Source organism: Falco punctatus (genome assembly GCF_963210335.1).
Source record: "Falco punctatus genome assembly, chromosome: 13".
In the NCBI taxonomy this organism is placed as follows: Eukaryota; Metazoa; Chordata; class Aves; order Falconiformes; family Falconidae; genus Falco; species Falco punctatus.
This window is the reverse complement of record NC_137593.1, coordinates 28,925,220-28,952,749: the sequence shown is the minus strand read 5'-3', so window position 1 is coordinate 28,952,749 and position 27,530 is coordinate 28,925,220. Positions and strand designations below refer to the sequence as shown.

General features: G+C 54.3%; 2 protein-coding genes across 10 annotated transcripts; one reads left to right on the top strand and one right to left on the bottom strand.

The window, feature by feature from the left end:
• The first annotated feature begins 14 nt into the window (after positions 1-14).
• NRROS (negative regulator of reactive oxygen species) lies at positions 15-20,072 on the top strand. 6 transcript variants are annotated; one of them, XM_080410396.1, is made up of 5 exons: positions 3,479-12,018; positions 12,336-15,603; positions 16,327-16,436; positions 17,031-17,154; positions 17,408-20,072. In XM_080410396.1, the coding sequence occupies exons 4-5, from the start codon at positions 17,047-17,049 to the stop codon at positions 19,373-19,375; spliced, it is 2,076 nt and encodes a 691-aa protein (XP_080266522.1). In that variant the 5' UTR covers positions 3,479-12,018; positions 12,336-15,603; positions 16,327-16,436; positions 17,031-17,046; the 3' UTR covers positions 19,376-20,072. The 6 variants fall into 6 exon arrangements, 4 of the variants coding, with proteins under 4 accessions (XP_080266522.1, XP_080266521.1, XP_080266520.1 ...); XM_080410395.1 differs by having other exon boundaries at positions 3,479-13,815; positions 14,346-15,603; XR_013931837.1 differs by lacking the exons at positions 17,031-17,154; positions 17,408-20,072 and adding exons at positions 15-416; positions 932-1,288 and having other exon boundaries at positions 3,292-15,603.
• Positions 20,073-23,158: 3,086 nt separating this feature from the next.
• Positions 23,159-27,496, bottom strand: CEP19 (centrosomal protein 19; the record flags this gene model as incomplete). 4 transcript variants are annotated; one of them, XM_080410444.1, is made up of 3 exons in its annotated part: positions 23,159-24,010; positions 24,298-24,496; positions 27,338-27,496. In XM_080410444.1, the coding sequence occupies 3 exons, from the start codon at positions 27,494-27,496 to the stop codon at positions 23,649-23,651; spliced, it is 720 nt and encodes a 239-aa protein (XP_080266570.1). In that variant the 3' UTR covers positions 23,159-23,648. The 4 variants fall into 4 exon arrangements, with proteins under 4 accessions (XP_080266570.1, XP_080266572.1, XP_080266571.1 ...); XM_080410446.1 differs by lacking the exon at positions 27,338-27,496 and adding an exon at positions 26,683-26,781; XM_080410445.1 differs by lacking the exon at positions 27,338-27,496 and adding an exon at positions 26,677-26,737.
• Between the last annotated feature and the right edge of the window lie 34 nt (positions 27,497-27,530).

The window sequence follows — 27,530 nt, the reverse complement described above, 5'->3', positions numbered from 1 at the left end:
CGGGCTGCCGGCGGCGGTGATGGCGGCGCCGGCCGCCCCCGCGCCGTGAGGGCCTCGGGGCCCGCGCCCGCCGCCGCCGCTGTCGCCGTCGAGGCGGGGGACACAGCGCGGCCCGGCCCGGCCCGCCGGGCGTTCAGGGGGCGGGGGGGTGCGAGGCGATGGCGGCGGGCCCCGGCGGCGGGGCGGCGGCGGCGGGGGGCCCGGGCTGGCGGCTGCCGGGGCGGGTGCTGGAGCTGGTGTTCTCCTACCTGGAGCTGCGGGAGCTGCGGAGCTGCGCGCTGGTCTGCAAGCTGTGGCACCGCGTGCTGCACGGCGACGAGAACAGCGAGGTGTGGCGCAGCCTGGCGGCCCGCTGCCTGGCCGAGGAGGCCCTGCGCACCGACATCCTCTGCAACGTGCCCACCTACAAGGGCAAGGTGAGCCCGGCACCCCCAGCCCCGCGGCGGAGCCCCCCAGCACCCCCCGACAGCCCCTGAGCATCCCCCCCCCCGCGATAGCCCCTGAGCATCCTCCCCCCGCCCCCCCCCCCCCCGACAGCCCCTGAGCATCCTCCCCCCGCAACAGCCCCTGAGCATCCCCCCCCGACAGCCCCTGAGCATCCTTGCCCCCCCTCCGCGACAGCCCCTGAGCATCCTTGCCCCCCCTCCGCGACAGCCCCTGAGCATCCTTCCCCCTCCCCCCGCGACAGCCCCTGAGCTTCCTTCCCCCCCCCGCAACAGCCCCTGAGCATCCTCCCCCCGCGACAGCCCCTGAGCATCCTTCCCCCCGGCTCCGTGACAGCCCCTGAGCATCCTCCCCCCCCCCCCCCCCCCCCGCGCCGTGACAGCCCCTGAGCATCCTTTCCCCCCCCCCCCCCCCCTCGGGGAGGGGCAGCAAAACACGGCAGGATTTTATCTCCTCTGCCCCTCCCTGCCCCCCATCTCCCCCTTAGGTCCGTGCCTTCCACCACGCCTTCAGCACCAACGACTGCTCGCGGAACGTCTACATCAAGAAGAATGGCTTCACGCTGCACCGCAACCCCATTGCCCAGAGCACGGACGGGGCTCGGACCAAGATCGGCTTCAGCGAGGGCCGCCATGCCTGGGAGGTGTGGTGGGAGGGCCCGCTGGGCACCGTGGCCGTCATTGGCATCGCCACGAAGCGGGCGGCCATGCAGTGCCAGGGCTACGTGGCCCTGCTGGGGAGCGATGACCAGAGTTGGGGCTGGAACCTGGTGGACAATAACTTGCTGCATAACGGCGAGGTGAACGGCAGCTTCCCCCAGTGCAATAACGCACCCAAATACCAGGTGAGCGGGGCTTGGCGTGGGCTGGAAGCTCCACCGTGTCTGACGGCAGCTGTTTGTCACGAGCCTCTTCCCTCGTCTGTCCTGGCTGGCTGCTGCCTTGGCCCTGAGTGCCCACTCAGGGGTGTCTCGAGCCCTCCCTGCGGAAGGCGGGTGGCTCTGCCTTGCGAGGCCTTTGCCCCTTCGTTTGCTGCTTCCTCGGGCTATGCCGGTGTGGTGCTGAACGCACCTGGCCCTCGCTCGTTTCCACGCTTCCCTCAACTCCCGAGCGCGGAGCGTGTGCTGTGGTTGCCTCTTGGACACCGTGTTGCTTTTTGAAATAAAAGCCGGAAGGGCTGCTGCAGCCTTCTGAAGTAGTGACTCGCCCCACAGCAAGGTGAACCTCAGTGGGATTTCGCCCCTTTGCTGTGTGAGCTGAGGTTAGGGTTAGGTAAGAGTCTTCCTGCACAAACCTGCAGCTGCTGAGTGCTGCTCGTTTGCCTGCTGGCTGCGTTCCCGTAGGTGACAGCCCTTGGCTGGGCTGGGATGTTCAGATAGTTTCAGGTTATTAAAGAGCAAGTGCCAGTTCCACCTTTTTGTCCCTATAGAAGAGTTTTATCTTTGTTCTTCCGGCTGCTCGCACAACTCCATCCTGACTGCTGGAGTCCCTGGGTTACACCTTAAGCAGCATGCAGTATAATTTCCATCTGGTAATGCTGTGGCTTTGTATGAGCATTGGCTTACGTTTCACTTGTGGGTGAAGATCTGTGTAGTAACTTGGATATGATATTCCTGCCTTTCACGCAAAATTTCACTGCTAAGCACTCAGTTCTGTCTGAAGGTTATTCCTGCAGGTTTTGGGGATAATAGCTAAAACTAGTGTAATTAAAAAGATTTAGATCTCTTTCCATTTGCACATTCCCTCGCCTGCAAGCTGGATCGGCACATTCCAGCCTCAACCCTTTGTGGTTGCTTTCTGCTGCCCTTGCCTAGGCCTGTCTGCAGCAGCAGGGTGAGGAAAGGTCTTGAAGCTGAGAGCCCCCAGCTCACGCGGGGACTCAAGGGTGAATGCAGTCGCTGCTTTCTCTGTAAAAATTGGTGAGAGCTCAAATGGGTGATCCTTTGGAGTATTTTATGTTTATTAAGACATGTACAGTCATCTGCTCATAGAAAGCATACTTAAAGGAAACGGACATGTGTGTTAGCGTCTGTTAGAGCAAAAAAGGAATCCTCGGCGTTGGGGCTGGCTGGTGAAGGATCAGAAGTTTGTGCGGCATCCTGCTGTGCTTGCTGCTGGTGGCTGGGACTTCTATTTGTGTCTAAAATAATGTGTACTGGAGAAATGCAGGGAGCACCGTGCAGGCTTTGATCGGAGACTCTTGCCGTGTTCAGTGTTAGTTTCACTCGTGTGTGTGTGTGTATATATATATATATATAAAAATATGCAGTTTTTTCACTTTTTTTGCTGAAGCTTTGCACTGGAATTTCCCTCTGCATTGGTGAGGGAATACCTCTGTCAGCAACAGCACCTGCACAGTAGCCTATACTGGTATATTTTGTATGTGGGAGCTTTCTAAAACAAGTTAGTTGTCTGCTCTTCGTAGAGCTACTGCTCAGCGATAGCAACAGCTAAATACTGAGTCCAGGTACTTGGAGGCCATTACAAAGTCTTCAAAACTCTACAGTGTTCTGAAGCACGTGGCGTGCAGTACGGTCACTCTTGGTGCCCTTGCAAGGTTCATATGGGAAGGGTGATGTTTATTATCACGTAGGTGGTTAGTTACAGGCTGCCCGCTGGAAACGGGCAGCAGAGGTACTGGGGATCCTCGTGCGTTTGAGCAAAATTGAGTAATTCCTGTCATAAAAGTAACGAAATCATGAGAAACAAGAAAGCCTTGCTTTAAATTTACCTGCTGCGTTAACCATTGGCGATGCTTGATTTTTGTGTCTCATTTGAATATGCTGACTCTGTCTGTGCATTTTTATTTTTTTTTAATTTGATTTCCCCCTGCTGTCTCTGTTTACAGATAGGTGAAAGGATTCGAGTTATCCTGGACATGGAAGACAAAACGTTAGCGTTTGAGAGGGGCTACGAGTTCTTGGGAGTTGCCTTCAGAGGACTGCCAAAAGTTTGCCTGTATCCGGCAGTGTCTGCTGTGTACGGTAACACAGAAGTGACTTTGGTCTACCTGGGAAAACCTTTGGATGGATGACGTGGATTGTTCTGTTGGGACATCGAGATGTGGATGATTGGGAGGAGAAATCTGCATGTTGGTTAGAGGGAAACGTGTATTAGAGGAAAAACGAAAAAGTGTGGGTGTGTGTCCAGGAACCATCGAGGGAATCACGTGGCGTTTTGAAACAGAGGACCAGCCATACTTCAGGAATTGTGTGACATTTCCTCTTTCTACCAGGCCAGAAAAATCCTCAGGGTTGCAGTTGGTTGAGTGGGAAGCTGACACATGCATGTTGCAACAGATTTCATTGCTAAGATGGCAGTATGTGACCTCAAATATTTAAGAAAGGATTTGATAACAAAACTGCTTGAGGAAATTAACCTGAGATTTGTAAGTAGCGTGTTTTGTGAAAGACTCCCATTTTAAAACTGCTTGTTCCTTCCCTTCCCTCCTTTGGGCCAATGTGGGTACCGGAGGAGAGCGAGTCTGGTTGGGTTTTATTTACAGTTTTTAACATACTGAGAAGCATGGTCCGTCTGGACTGTCCTTCTCTAGTATAATGATACAAAATGCGTGCAGCTATTTTTAAGTGTATTTTAAGGGTTGTATATATAGAACATGTTGAAAAGAACAGTTAAAAGAAAGGGTTTGCTTTATTCTAACTGGGACATAATTTCTTAAAGGGGGAAAAAACCCACACCACCCCACTGCGTGGCATCAGAAAATATACCTCGGACAGGTATATGACATTCATGTAAGTGTACTTCTGTTGTATTGTAAAGCATTTTGGGATGCTCTTGCGGAGTACGGTGCTACATCGGGTCATTTTCTGTGGAAGTTTCCATTGCTTTAGCAACAGGTTTTTTTCTCTGTAGGAAACGCAGAAAGTTTTCCCCATGAGTTTCCTTTCGCCAAAATCTGCGGTCGGTCCCCTTTAGGAAGGGAAACCGCAACACAGTGGTCAGCTCATCTTCCTTTCAACATCAAAAGTCCTGACTTTCAAAAGCATCCCTATACTTCCTAATTACTATTGCAAAATGTTTCACAGTAATGAGGAAGGAGCATTCAAGTTTCTGAATCCAGACCTTGCTTTTGGCTTAGGTGGCTTTTGTGAGGCTTTTAAGACTTGACTGAACCTTTCTTTCATTAAATAAAATCCCCCCGTCCCCCGGTAGTCACCTGCCTGTTGTCAGTCAGGAGGAGTAAAACTCTCACGAGCCCCTCAGTGGCAATTCTGGATCAGGTTCGACGTGCCGGCTTTTCGCTTGCACCAGTTTTCTGAGAACCACGCGCAGAGCCCCCGGCGTGCGGGTGTGCTGGCGTATGGGCTGGGGCGGCCGGGGGCTGTGGGGTGTACCGGGGAGCCGCGTTCCGGGGAAACCCTTTTCCCCTGAGGCTGAGAGCTCGGTGGGGACCCCCAGAAGGGCTGCTTTTACCGGGGCATTGACACCTGCCAGCCCTGCGGCTCTTGTCTCTCGTTTCTCCTTGGCTGGTGTTTCCCAGAGCTGTCTGAACTGTTTCAGAGTTGGCCGTGCTTTTCAGAGAGGGAGAAGGAAATGTTTATACAACCCCTTTTTGCTTTATTTGCGCTAGAGAATGTGAATTGCTTAATGTCAGACACCGGCAAGAGGAATTCCTCCTGGCATTACGCGGGTCATGGGAGGGGAGCGGTGCGAGCAGGTGAGGGAGGCTCCTCGTCTGCTGCTGCTGAGCTGTCTTGGAGTGCTTCTAGCCTCGCAGGTAACCAGGTTCTGCACTGGAACAGAGTATGTATGTCATTACCATTTAAAAGGATTTAAAAGTATTTATTTGTTTTGTGTGTTGTTTATTGCTTAAAGGCAGTATCGGGGTCCGTTGCTCTTGGCTGGGTTAAAGAAACAAAATACGTGGTGAGAAATGAAGATGTTTTAAGTGGTGTTGAGAACTGAATAAATTATGTGGGACGGGCATGCGAGTAACTTTTGGAGAAATCTGTTACAAGCATTGATTGTACTAACCTGTACAGTATGTGTCTGCATAGCAGAACTGGGGGTGTGAGGCGGGGAAAAAAAGAAGCAAAACCCTGTCCAACTTCAGAAAATAAAATTGTCCCCGAGGTGAATGCAGTCCTGAAAGGCACGACCTCTGCGCTTGTTCATGAATCCAATTAGATGCAAGTAAACCCTGAGAACTTCTGAGGAGTTTTATCCACGAATTGAGATTGGTTTCCATTCTTCAGACTGCTTCTTACCCTATAAATAATTTCTCTAAATTAGAAATGCTGAAAGTTGAACATTCCTTAAGGGTGGGTTTGGGGGGGACTCACTTGTGTATGATTATAACTTATTCCTGGAGACCAATGCTGGCTGTACAAAATATTAAAATAAACTCTGCTTATAATTCCAAAGGATGTAGTGGTGTGGATTGTTGTAATGACCAGCCGGCTGGTGTGACTGTTGGGATCACCACCTGCTGCGGTGGTAGGCAAAAAGGAGCAGCGGTTCAGTGCAGGGAAGGTGGAGGTGTTGGGACGGCGATGTGCTGTGTGACTGCTCGAGCAGAGAGAGTCTGATCTGATGGGTGGTTAACGAGGACTTGAAAACGTGGTGTGCTCGCTCCTGCCCTACTGACGCGTCTCCGTCCCTGTCAGTGTCTCTGCTGCTCTCTGCTTCTGTAGCTTTCCATATGGTGGTCAATATTTTGTGGTGCTTTTAGGAAGAAGTAGGAGACTCTTGTGGTTGTGAGTTCCAAGGCACTTTCCAAACTCTCTGCATCAGGTATCTGCTTTTAAGCAGTGAACTTCTGACTAATATCTTTGAGCCACTTCAGGAGCGAAGAGGTTTGATGCTGGCTTGCCAAAAATGTAGAATCACTTTTTCTAGCCTGAGCTACTTCGGAGTCGGCTAATAAACAGCCATTTGCAGTATTTTCCTTACCCCAACTGGTGACTTGACTGCTTTGGTCAGGAGGAACATCAACTGTCCATAGCTCCCGTAACAGTCAGATTCCCAAGTCTTGGCTTTGGAATCCTGCAGGACATCCAGAATTTTTTGATAAGTGAGCATTTTTTCTATTGTTTGAATAAACGCCAGAATTTCTTGTGGTTTAAGTGCGCTGTGAAATCTCTCGGGAGCTTAACAGTTGCTGATCTGATCTGGGCATGTTGCTGTGTCCGAGGAAGCAAGGAGCTCGGGGCAGCCGTTGGGCTCGGGGCAGAGGAGGTCCTTGGCTTCGCTGGTGACTGTGTTGGCCTGAAGTCAGTTGTGTGACCTCCTTTTCTGTGAGAGGACAGGGGTGTTGCTGGAATGAACTAATAAATCAAAAGGGCATGGGAAACTCACCCGGGCAGGGAGATTTTCCCGAAGATGTGTTGTGTTTCCTTCCCCTCCCTACTGACAGTGCAGTGGTGAGCGTCTGTTTGTGAGCGTCTGTTTTTGGGAGTCTTCTACTAGCAAATGCCATTTGGTTTGTCACTTTTGGCCTTGTTTCAGGTGACGGAGCCAGCCGGGAGCAGATGGCCTTGATCCTGTGGGCTGAGCTCCGGCTGCCTCGGATGCGGCTGTGTTCTCTGTCTGCCTCTGAATCCGATTGCAAGCTGCAATATTAGCTCTTCTCTCCGCTTGCCGATGACTTACTTTTTAAATTTCCTTAACACCCGGGTGCATTTTCCAGATGGCTGCCACTATTTTTTTCCTCTTCCATTTTCACTGGGATGATGACAGCAGGGATGACAATTAAAATAGTGCTTGGCCTGATCATAGTTTGATCATACAAAACGTATTTTCCCCAAGTATGCGAGAGGTAACCAGCCCCCAGCGATTCCTGAACCTGTGTATTTTGATGCTGATATTCCAGTTCTAGCTGAATCTTTGCACGTTATAAATAGCTGTGGACGCCGGCAGGATCGCAGCTACAAGTGCTGCCGTTCTCCAGAACGCTGCCGGTGCTTGCACAGTGCAGATAATTTGGTGAAATCTGTAGCTGGCAAATGTCGCTATTGAAACCTGCTCTAGGAGCCTTTCTGTCTGTACAAAAGAGGTTTTAAATGCTTGGGAGTGCAATGTGTTTAATTTCTGCACGCGATAGCAGTCCACCTCGCACCAAGGTATAATTCGGTTGGAAGGAAAATTAATGAAGTGGGAAATGAATACAGAAGGCTTTTCCTGCAGTGATGCTAAACCTGCTGGTTGGTACTTGAAGCAGCTTTCTCTAGCACTGTGTGGTGACTTCTGAATGACTTCTGACACCTTCCCACAAGAGGGCAAAGTTAACAGCCTTGGGGCAGCCTAGGCTTCCCATTTCCTAAGTGATGTGCAAAATAAACATTTAATATGGAACCTCCTCCGTTAGCCTTTGCCTCCTGTCCTTTTAAAAAACCAGAACAAACTGAAAAAACCTCAACGAAGCAGGTGCTTGCTGAGAAGTGGATAACGGGCTTAGGATTTTTAAAATATACTTCATTTGAACCCTTGATCCTGAAATTAGGCTGAGCAAATCTTTGCGTTTCAGAAAATCTCCAGTGACAGTAAACTGAGCTGAGACTCTGAGATCACCTTAAAAGGTAGAAAGGGATTTGAGAGGCTCAAACAAAATGTTACGGTTACCATTCAAGGTCTGCTTTTCCCCAGAGCTGCTTATCTTCCTCTCAGGCATTTATGGTCAGGAAATAGTGATATCGTCAAAATATTATTAAAAAAATAATAATTCAAATTCCATTGTGGCTGAACACCCCCACTCCCAAATTATTATTGAAAAGGGAATTTTAAATAAAACTTGTTGTGTATTGCAAGGGTTGATTATTTTTCTGCAATTTTACCAGCTCCAGGGTATCTCTTTCCTTCCGTGCCTGCTCTTGCAGATGTGTTGAGCTAGCTGGAGTTGTTTCATGTTTGCTTGATGTATTTTGTCTTTTTAATCCGTATTGTTCTACCTATGTTAAAAGCCTACACGTTGTTGTAAAACAGCTGCTTTCACATCTGTCCCCGCCGTTGGAGCGTGCCTCTGAAGATGCACAGGCTGCACTGTGCAAATGAAGCCACGAAATGCTGCGCTCTGGCAAACGTTCCGGCTCGGTTGCATAGCCGCAGCAGGACGTGCTGGCATCCTTCGCTCCCTGCCTCCGTTTAACGCGGTCCGTCCGCTCTGGTCTGCAGCGGCTGAGTTGGGAAATCGAGGCGAGACAAAACCTGATGGATCCCGGGAAGCACAGGCCGATGTTCACCCCAGGCAGGTGAGGTGTGCTGCGTGTGTGAGCTTCCCTGGACTCTCTGTACCACGGTAACGTGTTAAATCTGCGAGTGGGTGGGGTGCGGGCTGTTCTCCCTGCCCAGCACCTCTGTGGTACCAGTTTACAGGTAACAAACTGCTGGTTGCAGCTTCAGCTGCAAGAGCGACTTTGGTGCATCGGGGACCGACAGCCTACGAGCGAGTTACTACGAGGTTATGAAGTTCTTTTCTTTCCTGAGCATCCTGTGCTTAGAAGTAAGCCGTGTCTCGTTGCTTTTAAATGGCTATTTAAGAGAGTACACTCCGCCGGCTTCAGGACGTGACTATAATGACTAAGTGCTGGACAAACCTGCCAGCGAGGGGATGGATGTTAACCCGAATGTTCTTGTCTGATATTCCAGATACTGCAGTGGTTAAAGCTTTTCAGTCTGTCCACCATCTCCAAATTGCATTTTGGGGCTTTTGTTGGCTTGTTGTTGTTGGTTCTTTTTTTAATGTGCTCAGGTGACAGAGAACGTTTCTCTCATGCCAGATCCCATCTGCCACTGGGCGCCTCCTGCAAAGCCTCGTGCAGGAGCAGAGCTCGAGGGCAGGATCTTGCGCGTTGTAAACGGCAAAGAGAGTTTACCTCCGCTTTAGCATATGATTTTGTCTTATTCCTGGAAAAATAATTGACCTATGCAGAACTGGAGCAGAGTTGGAACCAACACCAGTGGGACTCGGGGGAGCGTGCAGTATGGAAATAAGTTTGTTTTACCAGTCAACCTGTGGCCCGGTGATCTCAGCCCACCATACTGTGCATCTCTGGGATGTGGCTTGTCTTTACTGGCAGACAGTTTGTGGCGCTTCTCGGAAGAACAGTGGAGTACAGGAGGGGAAGATCTGTGTTACTGATTGATGCATCTTTTTGAACTTTCCCCCTCTCTCACTCTCCTGTGTTAATTCAGGTCTCAAACTGGAAGGTGAAAGCCAGCTCCCAGTCTCTCCCAGACAGAGCTACAGGAATGAGGTCTCAGATACAACAGTGATGTCACATCCGGGTTAGAATTTGTTTTAAAAAACCACAGAAACTTCCATCCTGCCAGCTTTTTCTGTTTTCTTATGTGAGACGAAGGAATATGCCCTAAATGCAAGAGTGTGCGCCGATCCCCAAACCCTGCAGACTGGCTTTTCTTTGTCACTTGTCCTACAGGTCTCGTGCTAGAAGGGAGGGATGCTGAGCCCCATGGCTGAAGACCTGGGGAAGGAAGACCTCGGAGCATGAGCCTGGGCTGCCGTCCGCCTGCAGGAGGGTTGCTGGTGAGATAACACGGCGTAGCAGGGACGTCGGCTGTCCTGGCCGGAGGGGAAAGCTGGGTGGGATACGCTTCACCCTGTGAGGAGCTGAGATAGTTTCACTTCCCTCTGCATTAATGACAGAATTACTCACTTCTCTTAACCAGAAGGCGGCAGGAAAGGAGTACGTGTGACTACAAATGGGAGTAGTTTTTCTTGCTGCAGTTGACGTTGCTAAATGGTGCCCTGGCAGTGCCTTGTCCGTGCCTCCTCCTGACTTACACCTTCCAGTCCCAGTGGTTTTATGCTCAAAACTTCGGTGAATGTACTGGAGTAGACAAGCGGGGGAGGTTTCCTGGTTTTAATGGCTTATTTTATTGTACAGTACAAAAGAAAAGGTCAATTTATCCATATCTGGCAGCCCTGTGGGAAAGACTTGGGCAACACTTCCAGGTCTAGCATAAGCACAGACCAAACTGCAGATGTAAGCAACCTGGTCGTGGGGCTTTCCAGCTTGTGAGGAGATCTAGGAGGAAAGATCATTTGTCTTCTCTGGCGTCAGCCGCTTGTTTCTCCTGCAGGTGCATCGTAAGCAGTTCTCTAGAGCATCTGGACTTCAGTAGTGTCTGTCTCATGGCTCCTAAGGGAGCGGATGCATTTGGCTTCCAGTTGCTGCAGAAATACAGGGCTCTGCTGCTTGGACACCTGCTGTGTCCCGCTGCGTGCTCTGCTCAGAGGACCCTGTGATCTGGCCGCTCTGCGGCTCTGCAGGGAGGAGGTTCGCATCGGTGTGGTGGAGCATCCCTTGTGCAGACCTCAAAGCCCCAGCCTGGGAGAGCCCGCGGGGTGGGCTTGGCTGCCTGTGCGGCGAGCAAAGGGGGAAACGAGATCACTTCTGTGGCTCCCCCTTCTGTGGCCTGGTTCCTCCTCATTTACATCTCTCACACTGTCAGATGTGGGAAAGGGAAGAGCCGTGATGGTGACCGCAGGGATGAAGCTGCCGGTGCTGGACCTGCCCGCGGGGGGGGCACTGGGACGCATCCTCGCCCCCCGGCGCAGGGGTCCAGGGAGCAGCTGTGGCCGAGCCGCTGACCAGTTCCCTGCTTCCCACGTGGCCCAGCGCCCTCAGAAACGTGGTTTTGCTTTCTACTAAGACCTATTTCTGCCTTTCTTCTGAGCCCCACAGAGGATACTCGCACCTTTTGGTGACCAAAGGATCAAAGGGGGCATCTCCTGTGAGACTGCTGTTGTGGGGCTCCTGGCTGGTGTCTATGTCCTCAACCAAATGTCCTCCAAGCCCAAAGGTGTAATTTTCCCAGTTGTTCGTGCTGGAAGCTCACCTGGTTCCCGGTGGGCTCGTCGCACCCCTGGTGGGTTGGTTTCCTTCTCCTCTCTGGGCTCGCACAGCCCTGGTGTCCACTGGTGCCAGCAGCCGGCGCCTCGCTGCAAAGGCGAGCGAGCAAGCTCTGCGCTCCGCTCAGAACAACCTAGAATTAATTCAAAGACAGCGTCTTTGAACCCACTCTTTCCATCCGAAAACCTGGCAGGAGCCAGGAGATGAGGGCTGAAAATGGGGGAGCAAAGGTGGGCCGAGCGGTGGGTGAATGGGAGTCACAGAGCAAGAGCGAGCCAGGAGCGGGGGCTGCTGCTGGAGGGGGAGAGGGAGTCGGGTGAGGCTGGGCCCGGGGGAGGGTGCTGAGGCTGCGGGGGGCTCCCAGGCACTCGAGCCGCTGTGGAACCGGAGCCTGAAGCTTTACTTTAGTGACTGATGTCAGCGCTAGCACATGCGTTTCCTTGGTGGGAGACCAAGCACGGCTGGGTGTTTGAGCAGGCAGGTGGTTTGGCAACAGCTGGCGGGGAAAGAAGATTTTTCGAAGCCGATTATAAATCGCTGATTTTTGTCTCTTGGTTTCCCCTGTAAGAAACACACCGAAGGGAAGCCGTGCTTCTTGCAGAGCTCCAGGTCAGCTGCAGTGCTGGGGCTGTGGGGATGCCCCTTGTCATGTACACCAATGCATCTGCGCCATGGGATGGGACGTGTCCCTAGCTGTTCCCTGGGGATAAACTGGGTGGATTCCGGTTGAGAAATTCAGCCAGGTGAACTTTCAGAGCTGTAGCTTAAAGTGAAGCTATCCAGCTGTCCGTTTTATCTTTTCCCTTTCGGCCACGTAGCAAATGATCTGTTTTCTTCTTTATGTTCGCACTTCATGTTGTATTAGAGGCAATCACCACCAACGGCGCCTTCTGAGATGCGGTAGAGCTTCAGCTTCCCCAGTTTTAACCAGAGCAGCTGATTAAACTTCTTTGTTTGTGTCTTGATATGTTTGCGCTGCCTGTGCGCACTTCAGCCAAGCAGCAAATGAAAATTTGATGTGGGTTTTAAAGATAAAATTTGGATTTTCTTCCATTTTCAGAGTCATCACTGACACGGTGCCGGGGGGTGAGCAGCGCGTGGGGGATGCTGCCTTCGCCCTATGGCTGCTCCTCCCTTTCGGTGAAGTCCAACAGGTGACGTGCAGCTGCGAGGGTGTCAGTTGCTGGAGCCCCCCGACACTGTCTGTGATGCTGCTGGCGGTTTCCCAGGAGCCTGGAGATCATGATGTTTCTGGAGGTATTTACCTAAGGCTCCCAGGCTTGTTTCCCAGTGCAGCTGGTTCTTCTCCCAGTCTCTTTCCCTTTGCAGGGGTGCTCTCTGCGTTCTCTCCTTGTCGGGCAAAATGCTGGAGACAGGGCAGAGCCCGGCGTCAGTCTGGGGGTGCTTTGTGCTCTCACCCCTCGCGGAACAACTTGTTTAATTCTCTCCAGTTCTCCGTCGCAACGGGAGTGGAGGAAGCTCGTGGGAAAACATTTCTCTCTTGCTTTGCCCTGACCCGTCCGAGGCTGTGGTCCGGCTGGCGTGTGAACCGTGAGTGACCTTTCCCTTGGTGCTTCCACCCTGGAAGGAACCGCGTTTCCTGCAGGAAAACAGGGCACGCCGAGGCGCAGCCGTGGGGTCACGGTGTCTCCCGTGCCACGGGCTCCGGTGCCGGTGCCGCAGGCCGGGGCGGCCGGGAGGCTGCTCTCTTGTTGCAGCTTTTCTTTTGGTTTGTGCTTGAGACTTTGAGAGCTGTTCAGGGGGAAAAAGTGGTTTGGAGGGAACAGGAGGAGGGAGGGATGGAGGAAGCTCACTGGGTGCGAAACCCTGTGGGGATTCCCAGTCCTGTCCTACAGCCGCAGGAGCTGCAGCTGCCTGGTGGACACAGCTCCTCGTGGCTGCGTCTCCAGTTTAATCCAGGCGTGTTGCCGAGCTGGGGTGGAGCTTGGTGAGGAGCTGGAGCTTGGTGAGGAGCTGGTCAGACCAGCAGCTCCCGGCAGCTCAGTCCCTATCCCGTTACCCTACTGTTCTTAAAGCATAAATAAAAAGCCCTCAAAGCACACATCCAGTCCTTACTGGGAGGGCTGGGTGGGGGCGTGATGCTGCTTGAGAGGAAGAGGAGGGGAGCAAGCAGCAGCTTTAGGATGTTTTCAAACCCCTCTGGCTGCAGGATGTGGGGCAAGTGTGAAATGCAGGGCGCTGCCAGCTGCCCGGCGCGGGAGCAGCCCTGACGTGCGGCTGCTTTCCGGGGAGGACAGGGTGGGCCAAACACGCCAGGTGGCGCGGGGGCCCCCCTGCCCCACGGTGCCCTACCAGCGAGCGCCTTGGCTGCTGGGGAGAGGGGGTCGCGCTGGCCAGGCTTTGGTCACCCAGAGTAGCGGGCTGGGGGTGACGTGCTGTTTTCTCTGCCAGCTGCTCCTGGGCTGCAGGGAGGGAGCCAGTTCGACCCACGGGGGGCCACTCTGGTGGCACCACGTGGAGGCATCACATCAGAAGGTCTCCTGAGGCCTCCAGACCATCCAGAGCAGATATTGCCCCAGGTGAGGACACCAGAGTTCTATGGCTTCAGGACTTCCCAGCCCAGGGCAAATCTCCGCTGGCTCCAAGCATCAGATGAGTGGGTTTTGTTGGGGTTGGGCTCACGGCAGGGTTTTGGGGATGAGGAGCGGGTTTGTAATCCTTGGCCAGTCTCAGCCCTTCATGTGACCTTGAGCAACGCCATGGGAATTTTGCCCTGGTGCGGAGCTTCTGCCATCTGCTCTGGTTCACTTGGATGAGGAGTGTTTCTTTCTTTTCCTTCTTGATTTTTGTACTTAAAACTTCCTTGAAAATGGAGGAAATGAAACCACAGGGCTTTTTTGTGAGTGATATGGGAGAGTTCAGCTTCTTTCCAGAGAAGAAATGAAATTTAAGGTGAAGTCAGAAAAAACATCTCCCCAGCCATTTGTACGGGCTGGCAGGGGTCTGGGGGCCGCTTGGTCGGGCGGGTGGGGGTGACCCAGGCCGTGACGGCCCTTGGTGGGGTGCTTGGGGTGCCACAGTAACACGGTTCATCTCTTGATTGCTGCAGAAGGTCCCATTGGTGCCGGTGCCTGGGATGTGGAGCACGGACATCGCAGGGTGGTACCTGCTGATCCCACCGGACAGGTTCCTGTGGTGGGGCTCAATCTTTTCTCTGTGTTTTTTGAACCCTTTCCCAGCTAGGTAAATCCAGGCAAACATTTTTGCCCCTCAGCAGCTGGATTTGTTGAGGGTTTGGGGGTGCATGGGGACCCTGGGGGGTTACGGGACACACAGGGGGTGGAAGGGAGGTGGAGAGGAGGGGTAGGTGGTGGTGAAGGGGAAGGGGGCCTCCCTGTCCTTATTGCCTCGGAAATGTGGGTTTTTGTCCGTCTCTTCCTTAGCAGTTGTGGGAGAAGCCATTTGTGCCGACTTTTGCGTAGGGATTGGCATCGGGCAGGTCCCTGTATCCAGACTTGCACCCCAGGTGCTGGGTCTGCCGAAATCCCAAGCAGCAGCAGGAGACCCAGAGGTCTGCGGGCGGTGGGATCTGAGCGCCCTGAGTCTGTCCTAGGCAACAAGGGGCTGGGTGCCGGTGTCCCGAAGCAGGGACTGGGGACATGAGCCAAGGTCCAGGATACAACGGGAAATAACGGCACCTTCTCCTTCCTCTGCGGGAAGCTCGTCCCCTGGCTCCTGTCAAAGCCCCCGTGCCACGTGCTGGAGGCCGGCGGGGGACTTGAGGGACGCGGTGGGGACAGGTGCCGTGAGGGCAGCGCCAGCCGGCCGGTGGCCTTTCTGCGGCCCTGGCGGGGTCGGTGGCGTGGCTGCGCGAGTGAGAGCCGCCCCAGGTCACTGGCCGTGCTGCCTGAAACCCTGCGGGGGCTTCGCTGCCCGAGCTGTGCCGAGCAGTCATGGTGCCAGGGTTGTCCCCAGCGCTGGCTTGTCCCCGGGAGCAGTGGGAAGGCCAGGAGCGGCGTGACCCTTGGCGCGGGCTGCTTGCCCCGGCACCCCCCGCCTCGCCTGGCCAGCCCCCGCGGTTCCTCCTTGCTGGGGAGCTGCTGGTGAGTGCATGACCCTGGGTGCAAGTGCTGAGATCAGTAAGCGAAGTGCCTGGCTGCGCTCTCTGCCTCCATGTGACTGCCGTTTCCGTTAGCTCCTTCCGCAGAGGCTATATCGGGGCTGTACACCCGGAGGGGGTGGGAGAGAAACCAGGCGGCTCGCACCTACCCCTGGCCCCGAGGGTCCCCTGAGGTCCCCCGAGCGCAGCCGGAGGGGCTGCCGGCCGCAGGATGAGTTGCAGCAAACCCTGCGCGCCGCCCCACACGGTGAGTAACTGCCCCCCGATACCTTTGCCACGGGAAAACCCCGCCGGGGGGTTTTGGGGAGCCCCGTTTGCCAGCTTGAAGATCTGTGGTGGCCCCTGAGTTGCTAATGCCCACGCTCGCAGGAGCTGCGGCTGTGTGGGCCCGTGCCAGGGCTGGCGTGCGCCGTGGGGAGCACCCTGGGCACCCCCAGATCTCTGCATGTGGAGTCCTCCGCGGGGCTGCGGGCAGGGTGCTGCTGCCCGCGCTGCTGCCCGCGCTCCTGCCCATGCTGCCGCCAGCCCTGCAGCTGCAGGGAGCAGGGTGGAAGGATGGAGGTGCTTCTGCTGGTGGAGGCGGCCAACACTGGGCAGCAAAGGAAGGCTGAGCTGAGTGGAGGAAAGCGTGAGCTTCATCGGAGGGGCTCAGGGGCTGAAGGCCAGCCGAGGCCGCTGGATTTTGGGTGCAGTGAGGATGCAGCAGGGTCCTTCTCCTGCCGCCGTGCGTGCAGGGTGCTGCTGGAGAAAGAAGCTTGGGAGGACATAAACTGCCATGTGTCAGCTCCAGCCCAGGGAAGGGAGGCCTTATCCCCACAGATTAATAAATGCTTTTTTGATAAGACACCGGCTTATCGCTTTTGGCTCTCCCAAGGAAGGAGACAAGCCAGGAGGTTGTCCCCTGCTCCCTCTGCTGCGAGGCTCTGGCTACCTGGGTTGCCAAAAATAACCCCCAGCTTTCTTCTTCAAGCGCTGGCAGTTATGAAAACGCCGCTTGCTGAGACCTCACTGAGACCTGCTCATTTGCCTGAGGTTCAGCTTTTCCCCAGATGCAAATGCCGTCAGCTCCAGTTCCACCAAGTTAGTAATGGGGCATCTCACGCTGGGGAGCCCCCGCTCCCCCAGGACCTCTGCCAGGGACGGGTGCTGGAGGGGACTCGGTGGTGGCTGGTCAGTGTCCCTGGGGGAGGAGCGGTGTGGAGAGGAGGGATGTGAGCCCTGGTGGGGGGGAAGCCTCTGCGCAAGAGTTGCAGTTCAGGGGCGTTTGCGAGCAGCTGTGCAGCGGTGATGGTGCCTTTCCCACATGTGGGGACCGGGCTGTCACCTCCTCGTCCCTTCTCCACCCCTCCAGGTTCTCCTTGGTGGACCCCACAAGGGCTCCTGCTGGGGTGGGTGGGCTCGGTGCCAGGGCTCTACGCTGTTTCTCCATGGGCAGCTTGCAGTGGGCCAGGTCTTGTGGGGCCTGGTGGCCACCGCTATGGTATGTTGGGAGCCCAGTGCCTCTGGGGGCAACAACGGGAGCTGGGCGCTGCCCGCAGGCAGCAGCTGTGGGCAGGGGGCTGGCCATGCACAAGGGTCACCGTTGCGGTGATGGGCTCCCTGGGAAAGCCTGGCCCTTTTGGGATGAGTGATCTGCAGCTTTTGACCTTCTCACCTCTGTCTCTGTCTCCACAGGAGTGCCACCGCTGAGATGGAGGCCCTGCTCCCTGGTGTCTCCCTGCTCCTGGTCCTCCTGGCAGCGGGATGGGGAAGCGAGGCAGTCACAGCCTGGGCACCATCTCCGGGTGGCTGCGAGCTCGTAAGTCCTCTCTTGCAAACCCTGGCTCATCTTGACTGCTTGGTCCAGCCCAGCAGAGCCCGGCCGTGTCAGCATCCCCAAAGCTTCCCCCCACCCCAGCTACCAGCTTAGCTAAGGAGTGGACTGGGGTGCCAAGGCTCTAACTGTAAAGCCACCTCCTCCATCCTTACTCTGCTCCCCAAACTTCTCCCTCCTCATCTTGCCCCAGCTCCTACCTCTCAGAGCGGTGTTACATATCCACGTCTCCCTTTAGGTGTGGAGCACCATGGACTGCACTGGGAGGTGGCTGAGCTCCATCCCAGGAAATCTTCGAGGTGACACTGAGGAGCTGTTGCTTGATGACAACACTATCCAGGTTCTGGGCAATGCCTCTCTGCTCTCGTACCCCCAGCTGTGGCATCTCAGCTTGACCAGGAACCGGCTGGAGCTCATTGAGCCCGGTGCCTTCCTCAGCAGCCAAGGCCTCTGTGTGCTCTCCTTGGCAGACAACCTCCTCTTCACCAACTACTCGCTGACAGCGGCTGCTCTTTCTGCTCTGCCAGCCTTGAGGACACTGGACCTAGCTGGAAACCGCCTCACTGAGGACATGGTATCGGTTTTGGTCTGGAACCTGTCTTCCTTGGAGTCCTTGTCTGTGGCCAGGAACATCATCATGAGGCTGGACTCATCCATCTTCATGAACCTGACACAGCTGTTGGAGCTGAACTTGGAGAAGAACTACATCTTTGAGATTGACCAAGCTTTTGAAGGGCTGCAGAGGCTGCAGAGGCTCAATGTAGCTTACAACTACCTCCCGTGCGTGGTGGAGTTTGGCCTGACCCAGCTCAGGGTGCTCAATGTCAGCAACAATGTCATCGAGTGGTTTCTGGCCCTGGAAAGTGATGACTTCTTCGAGCTGGAAGTGCTGGACCTGTCCCACAACCACCTCCTTTTCTTCCCTGTGTTGCCCCGGCAGAGCAAGCTGCGCTCCTTGCTGCTGAAGAACAATGAGATGAGCTTCTACCAGCGCCTTCCCAATGGCACATCCCTGGAGAATGTTACGGTGCAGTTCCTGCTCATTGATGGCAACTCCACCAATGTCACAACGGTCAGTCTCTGGGATGAGATCTGCCACAGCAATCTCTCCTCCCTGCGCCTCCTGGACATGAGCCAGAACCAGGTCTGGTACCTGCCAGAGGGTTTCCTGGCCCAGATGCCCTCCCTTACCCACTTGAAGCTCAACCAGAACTGCCTGGAGTCATTTCACCTGTCAGAGGGGGACCCCTTAGCCACGTTGACGGAGCTGGACCTCAGCCAGAACCGGCTGGAGGAGCTGGGGGTGGAGGTGGGAAATGGGGGCATCCTGCCCAACCTGCAGCTCTTCAACCTCAGCACCAACAGGCTGAAGGTGCTTCCTCCTGGGGTTTTCACCTACACCAGGAAGATCACTACCGTGGACCTCAGCCGCAACCGAGTTGACCTCTGTCCCCAGCCAGCTGTTGCAGGCGAAGTGGAGAGCCCCCCCTGCGTGGACATCAGGGGTGTTCAGACCTTGACTCATCTCTCTTTGGCCAGCTGTGGTCTGCGGGGACTGGGTGGCCACCCTTTCCAGGGGACGTCGCTGATGCATTTGGACCTCTCTGACAACCACCAGGCACTCTCCGGGGACCTGGGGTGGCTGCAGGACCTCACTCTGACACTGCAGGTGCTGTCTCTGAGGAACACCACCCTCTCCTCCACTGCGGTGGACTTCTCTGCCTTTAACAGCCTCGTGCACTTGGACCTCTCAGGGAATTCCTTGACTGTCTTCCCCACCTCGCTGGGCATCCTGAAACTGCGCAGCCTGGACCTGCGGGACAACTGCCTCCCGGCCCTGCCGACGGACGTTGTGCAGACGCCGCTGGGGAAGAGCCTGCGGGAGGTCTACCTCAGCCGAAACCCCTACAACTGCTGCACGCTGGGCTGGTGGGACTCGCTGCAGCACGTCAAGGGGTTGCACGTCCCGGACGGACAGGAGGTGACCTGCAGCTATGCCTCCCGCACGCTGAGCCCCAGGGCACTGCCCGAGCCTGTCCGGTGGAGCTGCCGCTGGCAGACGGCTGACCTGGCGCTCCTCTACCTGGTGCTGGCTCTGCCCACCTGCCTGACGCTCCTGGTGGCCTTCGCTCTCATCTTCCTCACACTTAAGCAAAAGCTGCTGAAAATGGTGAAAAGCCGGTGTGGGGTGTCCAGCCCTTACTGATGGCTGAGGAGGAAGAAGGGCTCGCGAGTGGTGAACGCGAGCGGGTTGTCAGGATTGCAGGGTACAACCCCTCCAAGGTGGGTGAGATGGAGACTCGACGGATGGAGGACAAGGGGGTGCTGGCAGAGCTGCCGTTCCTGCTATGGATGCCCTAAGGGTACCCAAAGAGTGCAGGACCGTGTCCGGTGATGGAGCCTGGGGCTGTGGTGGGCACGCTCAGAGGACACTTCTTCAGCAGAAACCTTCAGCTGAAGCTGTCGAGAGCCGAGCAGACACAATACCAAACACCTCTCAGCCAAAGGGGCACAGACAGTTTCCCCCACCACATTTTTCCCTCTGCTTCAGGCTGTTCCTTTTATTTATTCAGCCCCGTAGCCAAGTCTCCGCCGCACAGCATTGTCTGGGGCTGCAGCCAGCCTCCGCGGGTTGCCCCGTGCTGGAGCAAGCATTGCCCGGGCGCTGCCGGGAAGGGGCTCTGCGGCTGCAGCCTCCCACCCTGCTCTTGCCAGCACGGCAGCCCCGGGAGCACCCATGTGCCTGTGCTAAGGCAGGCGCGGCCAGCGGGGCTGAAGGGCACGTTGTTGCTTGGTTAAGTCACAATCTGATTAGAAAAGACCATTAAAAACAGCCCGAGCTGCAACGATGTGAAATGATTGAAAGGCAGAGGAGAATAAATTATATCGCTGGTGATATTTTATCACTGATTTCCTTTTCTCCAGCAACTGCTGGATTAAACAGATGTAAAGGAGATAAAATACGAGCAAGCCTTCTCACTGTTGCGCAAGCCGTGCCCCGGTGGCCATGGCTCCTCGGGCCAGCCCCGCTGGCAGCACGTCCTGGCTCTGCCGCGCCAGCACTGTGCTACCTGGGGAAGTGCCGCGCTGGTCCTGGGAGGGTTTCCGTGGGTGGAAATGAGAAGTGGTGGTGGGTTGTGCCAACTCAAAAGCCCCGCTGAGAACCAGAGCACCTTTATTCCTGTGGCACTGTCAGGATTTTTCCAGTGAAACCGGTGTCTGAGTTTAACGGGAACACAGGGTGCGGGGAAGCGCGCGGCAGTGCCTGTGTGGGCACACCGACGGCTTGTCCTTGCTTGGGCTCGGAGGAGCGCGGTGCGGCGATGTGGGGTGCGCCGGGGGCTTGAGCAAAAAGGAAAAGAAACAGCATAGCTCAGACCATGCTGGACCAGCTGGCAGCACCGCTGGGGCCAAGTACTGGCTCTGGCAAGGCTCTGGAAACCCGCTGTCAAATCTGTCCCAGAAAAGGGGCTGCTCTTTGGCCCTGTTTTAGACCAAAATAGCCAAACCCAAACCGGGCCCCAGCTGGGGAATCCCTCGGCCTATTTCAGCAGTTCTTTTGCCCGTAAGCTGCGCACCCGAGGGACAAGTGACCTGTAAATACCTCCCTGCGATACCTCCCATCGGGTCTGCGCCGGCACCAGGTTCCGCAGCCGCGTTTCAATGCCTCCCTGCTGGCAGGGTGAGCAGGGTGCCCCTGTAAGCACCCCCTCCCCGGGGCTGTTTCCCCCTGCTTTGGGTGCTGGGTCCAGCCTCAGAGGGTGGATGTGTGCGCTTCCTCCACCGCCCCGGCCGCTGCTGCTTCTTCTCCTTTTGGTGGGGGGATGTGGGGTGCAGCTGTGGGTGTGCCATGTAGGTGGGAACCTGGGGGACTGGCGCTGCCTGGGGTGTGGATAAAAAGTGGGTGCTATTGCTCGTGTTGAGCCGATGTGGGGGATGCTCAATGTTCCTCCATCATGGGAGGTGTTAGTATCTTGGCATGGGGGGATGGTGCCCGGAAAGCTGAGGCTCACCTGGAGCTGGGACATGCAAGGGATGTCAGGGCAACAAGGCAAGCTTCCGCTCTCAGGGTGGCTGACGTCCCTACCAAGCTGCTCTTCATCATCTTCGCAAGGTCATGGAGATCGGGGGAGGGTCTCGGTGACTGGAGTAAGGCAAACGTTGCACCCATCCTCAGTAACGGGCAGAAGGACATCCTGGGGAGCAACAGGATGGTCACCCTCATGTTGGGAAAGCCATGGAGTATGCTTTCTTGGAGCACGTTTCTAGAAGATGGTGGCTGGGGGCAGGCAGCGTGGATTGACCAAGGGTGAGTCACGCTTGGCCAACCCGCCTGCCTCTCAGGATGACATGGATGGGTTTGTAGGCAAGGGGAGAGCAGTGGGTCCATTTACCGCAACTTCAGCCGGGCTTTCAATACTGCGTCCGACGACGGTCTGGCAGCCAAGTGAGGATGTCGCGGCCTGGATGGGTGGGCCCCCGGGTAGGTAAAAATCAGTTGGATGATCAAGCACAGAGGGTAGCAGTTAGCAGGACGCTCTACCAGGAGGCTGATGAGAAGACACGAGGGGTCTGCTCTGGGATCTGTCCTGCTGGATGTCTTTGTCCATGATCTGGAGGCGGCCGTGGAGTGCCTTTGTGTCAAGTTCACAGGTAAGTCAAATTGGGACGACCAGTTGGCACTGGGTATGGCTGCTGTCCTAAAGGACCGGGGTGGGCTCGAGGAACGGGCCAGCAGGAACCTCACGATCCAGGGAGGCGATCACCTCCCTCAGCCTGGCCTTCATTAGACCTCACGCGGTGGGGACAGCCGTGCCGGGGGAGGGGGGTGCAGGCCCCGCCAGGACGAAGCTGGGTGCGGGCTGGATGGGGAGGAGAGGTCCCTGTGGGTCCCCTCCCACCCAAGTGGGAGGTTGTTACATGCTGTTATGTTGCAATTTTTGACTGGAAGCAGAGCAAGGCACGTGCTGGAGCCCTACACACCCTTTCCGTTCCTGGGAAAGCTGAGTCAGGCTTTGTATTTTTTTAATTTTTGGCAAGCAAGGCATCAGCTTCCACTTATTTTCTGAGGACTCCCTTGGACAAACGTAAGGTCACTCATCTCCAGTGATGACAGAGTACAGCAGTTTAATTGACACCCCTTTCAGATTTTTCACAGACCTGACTCTATAATTTCAGTGTGTAGGAGAGCTCGTCCAGCCCCCAGCTTCTCTGCTATGGCATGATGTCTTATTGATAAAATGGACGTGTTTTAATTAATTTGTGGTTTCGCAAAGGAAGCCAGGAACTAAACTAGTCTCAGAAGCAATTTTCAACTCCTCTTAAGTCACCTCAGCCATCGGTTTGTTGAGGCCACTCAGCTGGGGATGAAGGCCCATCCCACTCACAGCCACCCAGGTTCAGAAAGCCAAAACCTGGGAAGCTTTTGGAGTTGCATGATTTTCTAAAGAATCCTGGACTTAGTCCTCCAGCTCTTACAAGAGGGCAGGATTCGGTTAGTACGAAGCGGTAGACAGTGGGATTAAAAACTTCAGTGGGATAAGTAAAATCTTTATTTGCAGAGATGAATTTCCCACTAACCATCAAACCTCCATTACCTGGAGGACCTTTTTGCTGTAGCTTTGCTTGTCACATCAGGTTGTCCCTTAGAATGATTCCAAGCGAGCCAGGAACTAAGCCCTGATGAGGCAGCAGGCATAAAGGTTTTGTTCTGCTCTAAAACAACCCCCAGCCTTTGTGACCTGCCCCCCTATCTGGTTTTTTTTGGCTAGTTTAAGCACATTTTTCCTGAGCTGAGCACTAACTGAGAAAGCATCGTCTAGTAAGAAGGAAGCAAAACACCTCACTTCAGCAGTCTGAAATCACTGTATTTTCAAAAGTACTTTCAAGACTAATTTTGTTTTGGTAGACATTCCATTTTTTAAATATAAGGATTTATATTTGTAAAGCTGAAGCTGGAGATTTACACATCGCTCAGGAAATGTCAGAGTAATATTCTAAATGCAATGTTGATTTATCCAGAAAGATTAAGATATATTTAACATTCCAGCAAGCAATAACAAATACCGTACTTAGACAATAAAGCTTTAACACTGCTTTCGAGACATAAATATTTAACACTTCGTTTTCTGAGAAAGCTAAATAGAAATCACAGCAAGGCAGGCTGGTGAGGTTTTCAGCCAAAGCTGACTGAAATGTAAACAAAAGAAAGATTAAATAATTCAAAATTATTTTAGGCACTCATCCATAGGAAAAGACTAAAAACACTCAATAAGTTCAGTTTCCATTTCATCAAGTTTGGCTTCTTAAACAAAGTTCACTTAAACCTGGAAGCGCTGCAGCACCTTAGGCCTTGGGTTCCCCGCAGCCAACGTAATGCGCATCAATTGCAGCAGCTGGAAACGGCGTGGAACAACATGTACGCTGGGAGGACTGTGAGACTGGTCTCTGAACTGCCCACCCAAGACATCTGTCCAGAATCAGATTTCTTCACCTGACTCCACGTCCCAGCCACAGGACTCCAGCTGTTCATCCTGTGGAAACTCAACCTCAATGTCGTAGATGAAATCCGGATCATCCTTCTTCTTTCTGTTCTTTTCAAAGAGCTCGTCCATGATGGTCTTCCTTTTGGCTAGTTCCTTGTCATCTAGTTTGTTCATATCCTCTTCTGGGTCAATGGTCGTTTCCTGCCGCAGCTTTTCCAAGCTCTCAGCCAGGCTCTCTCCTCCCAAATGGCCTTTCAGCAATCTGTACAGCTTCTGCAGCTGACGCAGCGAGACTCCTTCCAGGTAAGCCTTGTGCCGAGGGTTATTCTTCAGCTGCTCAGCAGCCATGCTGCAGTCTAAAGAGAAAGCCACTGTGAAGACTTACAGCTGCAAGCAAATCTCTTCCCAGAAACCCATCCCCTTCTCCCAAACCCTCAAAAGCGAGACCTCCAGACTTAGCAGAGCCACTCCTTGGGTTAAGATGTAGCCTTGGGCTCCTCAGGGGAGACGGTGTTGCCTCAAACCACCCCTCTCTGCAATCCCGGTGTGCTGGTAAGCAGCTAAAAATGCTGTTACCAACCAGCTGTTCCTCTCACTGTGTCTGGAGGGGTCTTGGGGAACACTGCAAGTAAATGCACCACACCTGAGAACTTGGAGAAATTCCTGACGGGCATGATACGCTGGCGAGTCTTATCCTTGCCGTCTTCTTTGTAGATCAGGATAATGGACAGGGGCTGAAAGCAGATGCCGCACTTCTTTGCAGTGTAAGTCATTACAGTTCTCGCTGCTGGCTGAAGTGCGGTCAGCTTTATCAGAGAGGTCCCCAGCAATGTCAAAGCTCGCTGAAAAACAGGAAAAGAAAAAAGGGAAAGAAAGTGTGAGTGTCTCTCAGTGCTGTTCTGTTTATCAGAATTAGAGTGATACAAGTTCAGCAAAAACACGCAGCCAGGCTGCAAGTCTCCCTGATTTCAGTGGAAGCTGAATGTGTCCCCGCACGCTCCGTGAGCTGGCTGCTGGGGCACAGTGACGCCCAGCTGCTGCTTTACATCTTTGTCACTACTCGTCCGGGAGTACATACCACACACATATTTTTTGTCCACCAGCTCAGTATCGTACTATACTAATGACACTAATAATGCTACTACTAAATGATACCTAAAAGACTTTTTGTTACATTTATTCCTTTTTTAAAGTGAAAAATGTCATAAAATAGTAAATCAATGTATTACAGTTTCTTCACAAGCAACTTTTACTGCGTATTATATCCATTGCTCTGAAAAGCCAGGAATTGCTTACCTACCAAACCCTTTTCTACTCTAACCCAGGCTTTTAACTTTATATCACCTGATAGCTCATACGAAAGCTCCAGGTGTGGCTTCAGGGAGAATCTGATTTTTCAGTAAAGATATGATGATGTGTTTTTGCTGTAAGATTATTTGAGCATATCTGGGAAAAAAAATATTCAGAAAAATGCAGATAAAATGAAAATTTGAAATGTCTTGGAACCCCACTGAAAGAGTTTCCACAAAATTAAACCTGAATGTTGCAAGAGATGCAACAAGGACAAAATTCTATTATACATACCTGTCTATTATACATATTTGCTTTGAAAGGATACAAAGTGTCCTTTATCTGTCTCTGTTGCTGTCACAAACCTGGGGATAGCGTACCCTTATTTAATATGGTAAGGGAGAACCTTGCATACATAATGTTGATGCACGTAACACTGAATTCCCCTTTTTAAAAGAAAATAAACTTAAAAGGAAGGGTACCTATTCAGTTTTTATAAAGCTTCTTTACAGTTTCAGAGTGATGTCAATACAGCACCATATCTGTAACCTACGTCATATGGGCCAAGGAGAGAGATGAGATCCAGAAATGAAGATCAAAAATAATTAAACTCCTTATTATGCAATGAAGAAAATATTAATTTTAAAGAGAGGAGATGATGTTCAACCATTTACTCCTTATCAAACTAAAATACACCATCCACCAAACTGAAAATCTGAGAATTTACAAGTGACAAATGGAAATACTCTTTACATAACACATTACCACTGGTAGAGCTTCAGCTATAAAACATTCATGAGGGCCAAGGGTGTCTTAAGATTTGAAAATGCTGAGCTGCCGCATGTGTGTGCTGAGGAACCGAGAACTTTTGCCTTACTGAAAAGGTGGAGAATGGGGATGAGCGAGGAGGAAACACTGACTGACCCACTAAACATATGGCTTTATCTATACAGACAGCAAGAACAGACCGTATAAACTAGAATTTCATCTTAAAGTAAGGACTAGTAAACTCCCAAGTATCAGCACGTCATCAGCTACTACATGAATGAGCTTAGGAAGTTAATCCATAATTATCCTTTTTACTCTTCCCTGCAGAATTCTGTCCTGCAGCAGGAGAGGAGGATGTCAGCCTGCCTGGCAGCAGCAACTTCTCTTTTCCTGCCTTAGTGCATTGAAAAATTGCATCAACCTTCAAAAGCTACTTTTAAGTTGGATTGCAAGGCCCTCCTTCTTTGTTAGAAAGATTCTCACGTAGGAAGGAGTTCAGATTTACAGTGATGTTCTCAATACTGAAAATTAACCACAACCTTTGGCTTTTAAACAGCTCTAGGAGTTGGGCAGAAAAGCAGAAGTCTCTCAAGAGCCACTTTCACTATTTTAAAACGAGAAACGATGCTTCAAACGGCACCGAAATGGCTTTTTGAAGGGTCACTGACGATCAGAGCGAGACCCGCTCCGGAGCAGCGAAGAAACCCTCGGGTAGGCGAGACAAACGCGGGAGGACGCCGCTGGGGCCGCGCACAGGAGGGGCAAGGCCTGTGTCCCCGGTAACGGCGGCTGCGGCCGGCGGCCCCGAGCGCGCAGGTGGGGCTGTGCCCCGCCACCCGGCGCCGTTAAACCCGCGTTCCTAGCGCTTGTGTCCGCCGGACGAGCCAGCCCCGGGGCCGTACGCGGCCGAGGCCCAAGCGCTGGCGGCGAGAAGGGAAGGGAGCTGAGCCCGCCCGCCCCGCACCCCCACCTCAGCTCAGCGGCGGCGCTCTCCCTCGGGGCGTTGCCACGGCGACGGCCGCGCGGCGGGCTCTGGCGCCGAAGGCCCCCGCGGGCTGCCCGCTCTGGCGCCTGCGGGACGCGGCTGCCCGGGCCCTGCCGCCGCGCACCGGGCGGGACCGGGCGGGACAGCGGCGGCGGGGCCGGGGCGGCGGGGCCCGGCGGGGCGGGTGTCGGACGTGCCCCGCGGGGTCGGGCGGCCCAGCGCCAGCCCGTGCGGAGCGGGCCCGGCATGGCGGGCGGCCCGCGGCGGGGCCGAGCGCTGCTCCGCGCCGGGCTGGCCGCGCTGCTCTGCGTCCTCCGTAAGTGCCGCGGGGGAGCTGCTCCCCGGTGGCCCGGCGGGGAAAGCGGGCCTGGGCCGCGGCGGGGGTGGCGGGGGCCCGTGCCCAGGGTGCGGCGGGCAGCTTCACCGAGCACCGGCCCCGGGGCGGCCGCACCAACGGCGACCGGCTCGGCCTGGCGCTGCGGGCCTTCGCCCCGGGAAGGCCCCGCCGTAGGTGTGCAGGGCCGGGCGCCGAGGGTCTGGGGCAGAGCCCGAGGACCCGCTCCCTGCCGCCTGCCGTGCGCGGACTGTGTGTGCGGGTTCTCTGGTGTTGCTCGGGGCTGCCCGCACGTGGGGTCCTCACCTGCTGCTCTGTAACCGCCGCCGTGTGTTCTGTGTCACCGCAGATGCTCAGGCGGCCTGTCAGGGTGCCGGCGTCACGCAGGAGCTCCTGAACGAGGGGTTTCACAGGTGAGCTGGCATCCCGGCGTGGCTTTACCTGTGAAGGACGTTCTCTTTGCATTTGTGCACAGTTGTATCAGCTCGCTGAGCTGTGA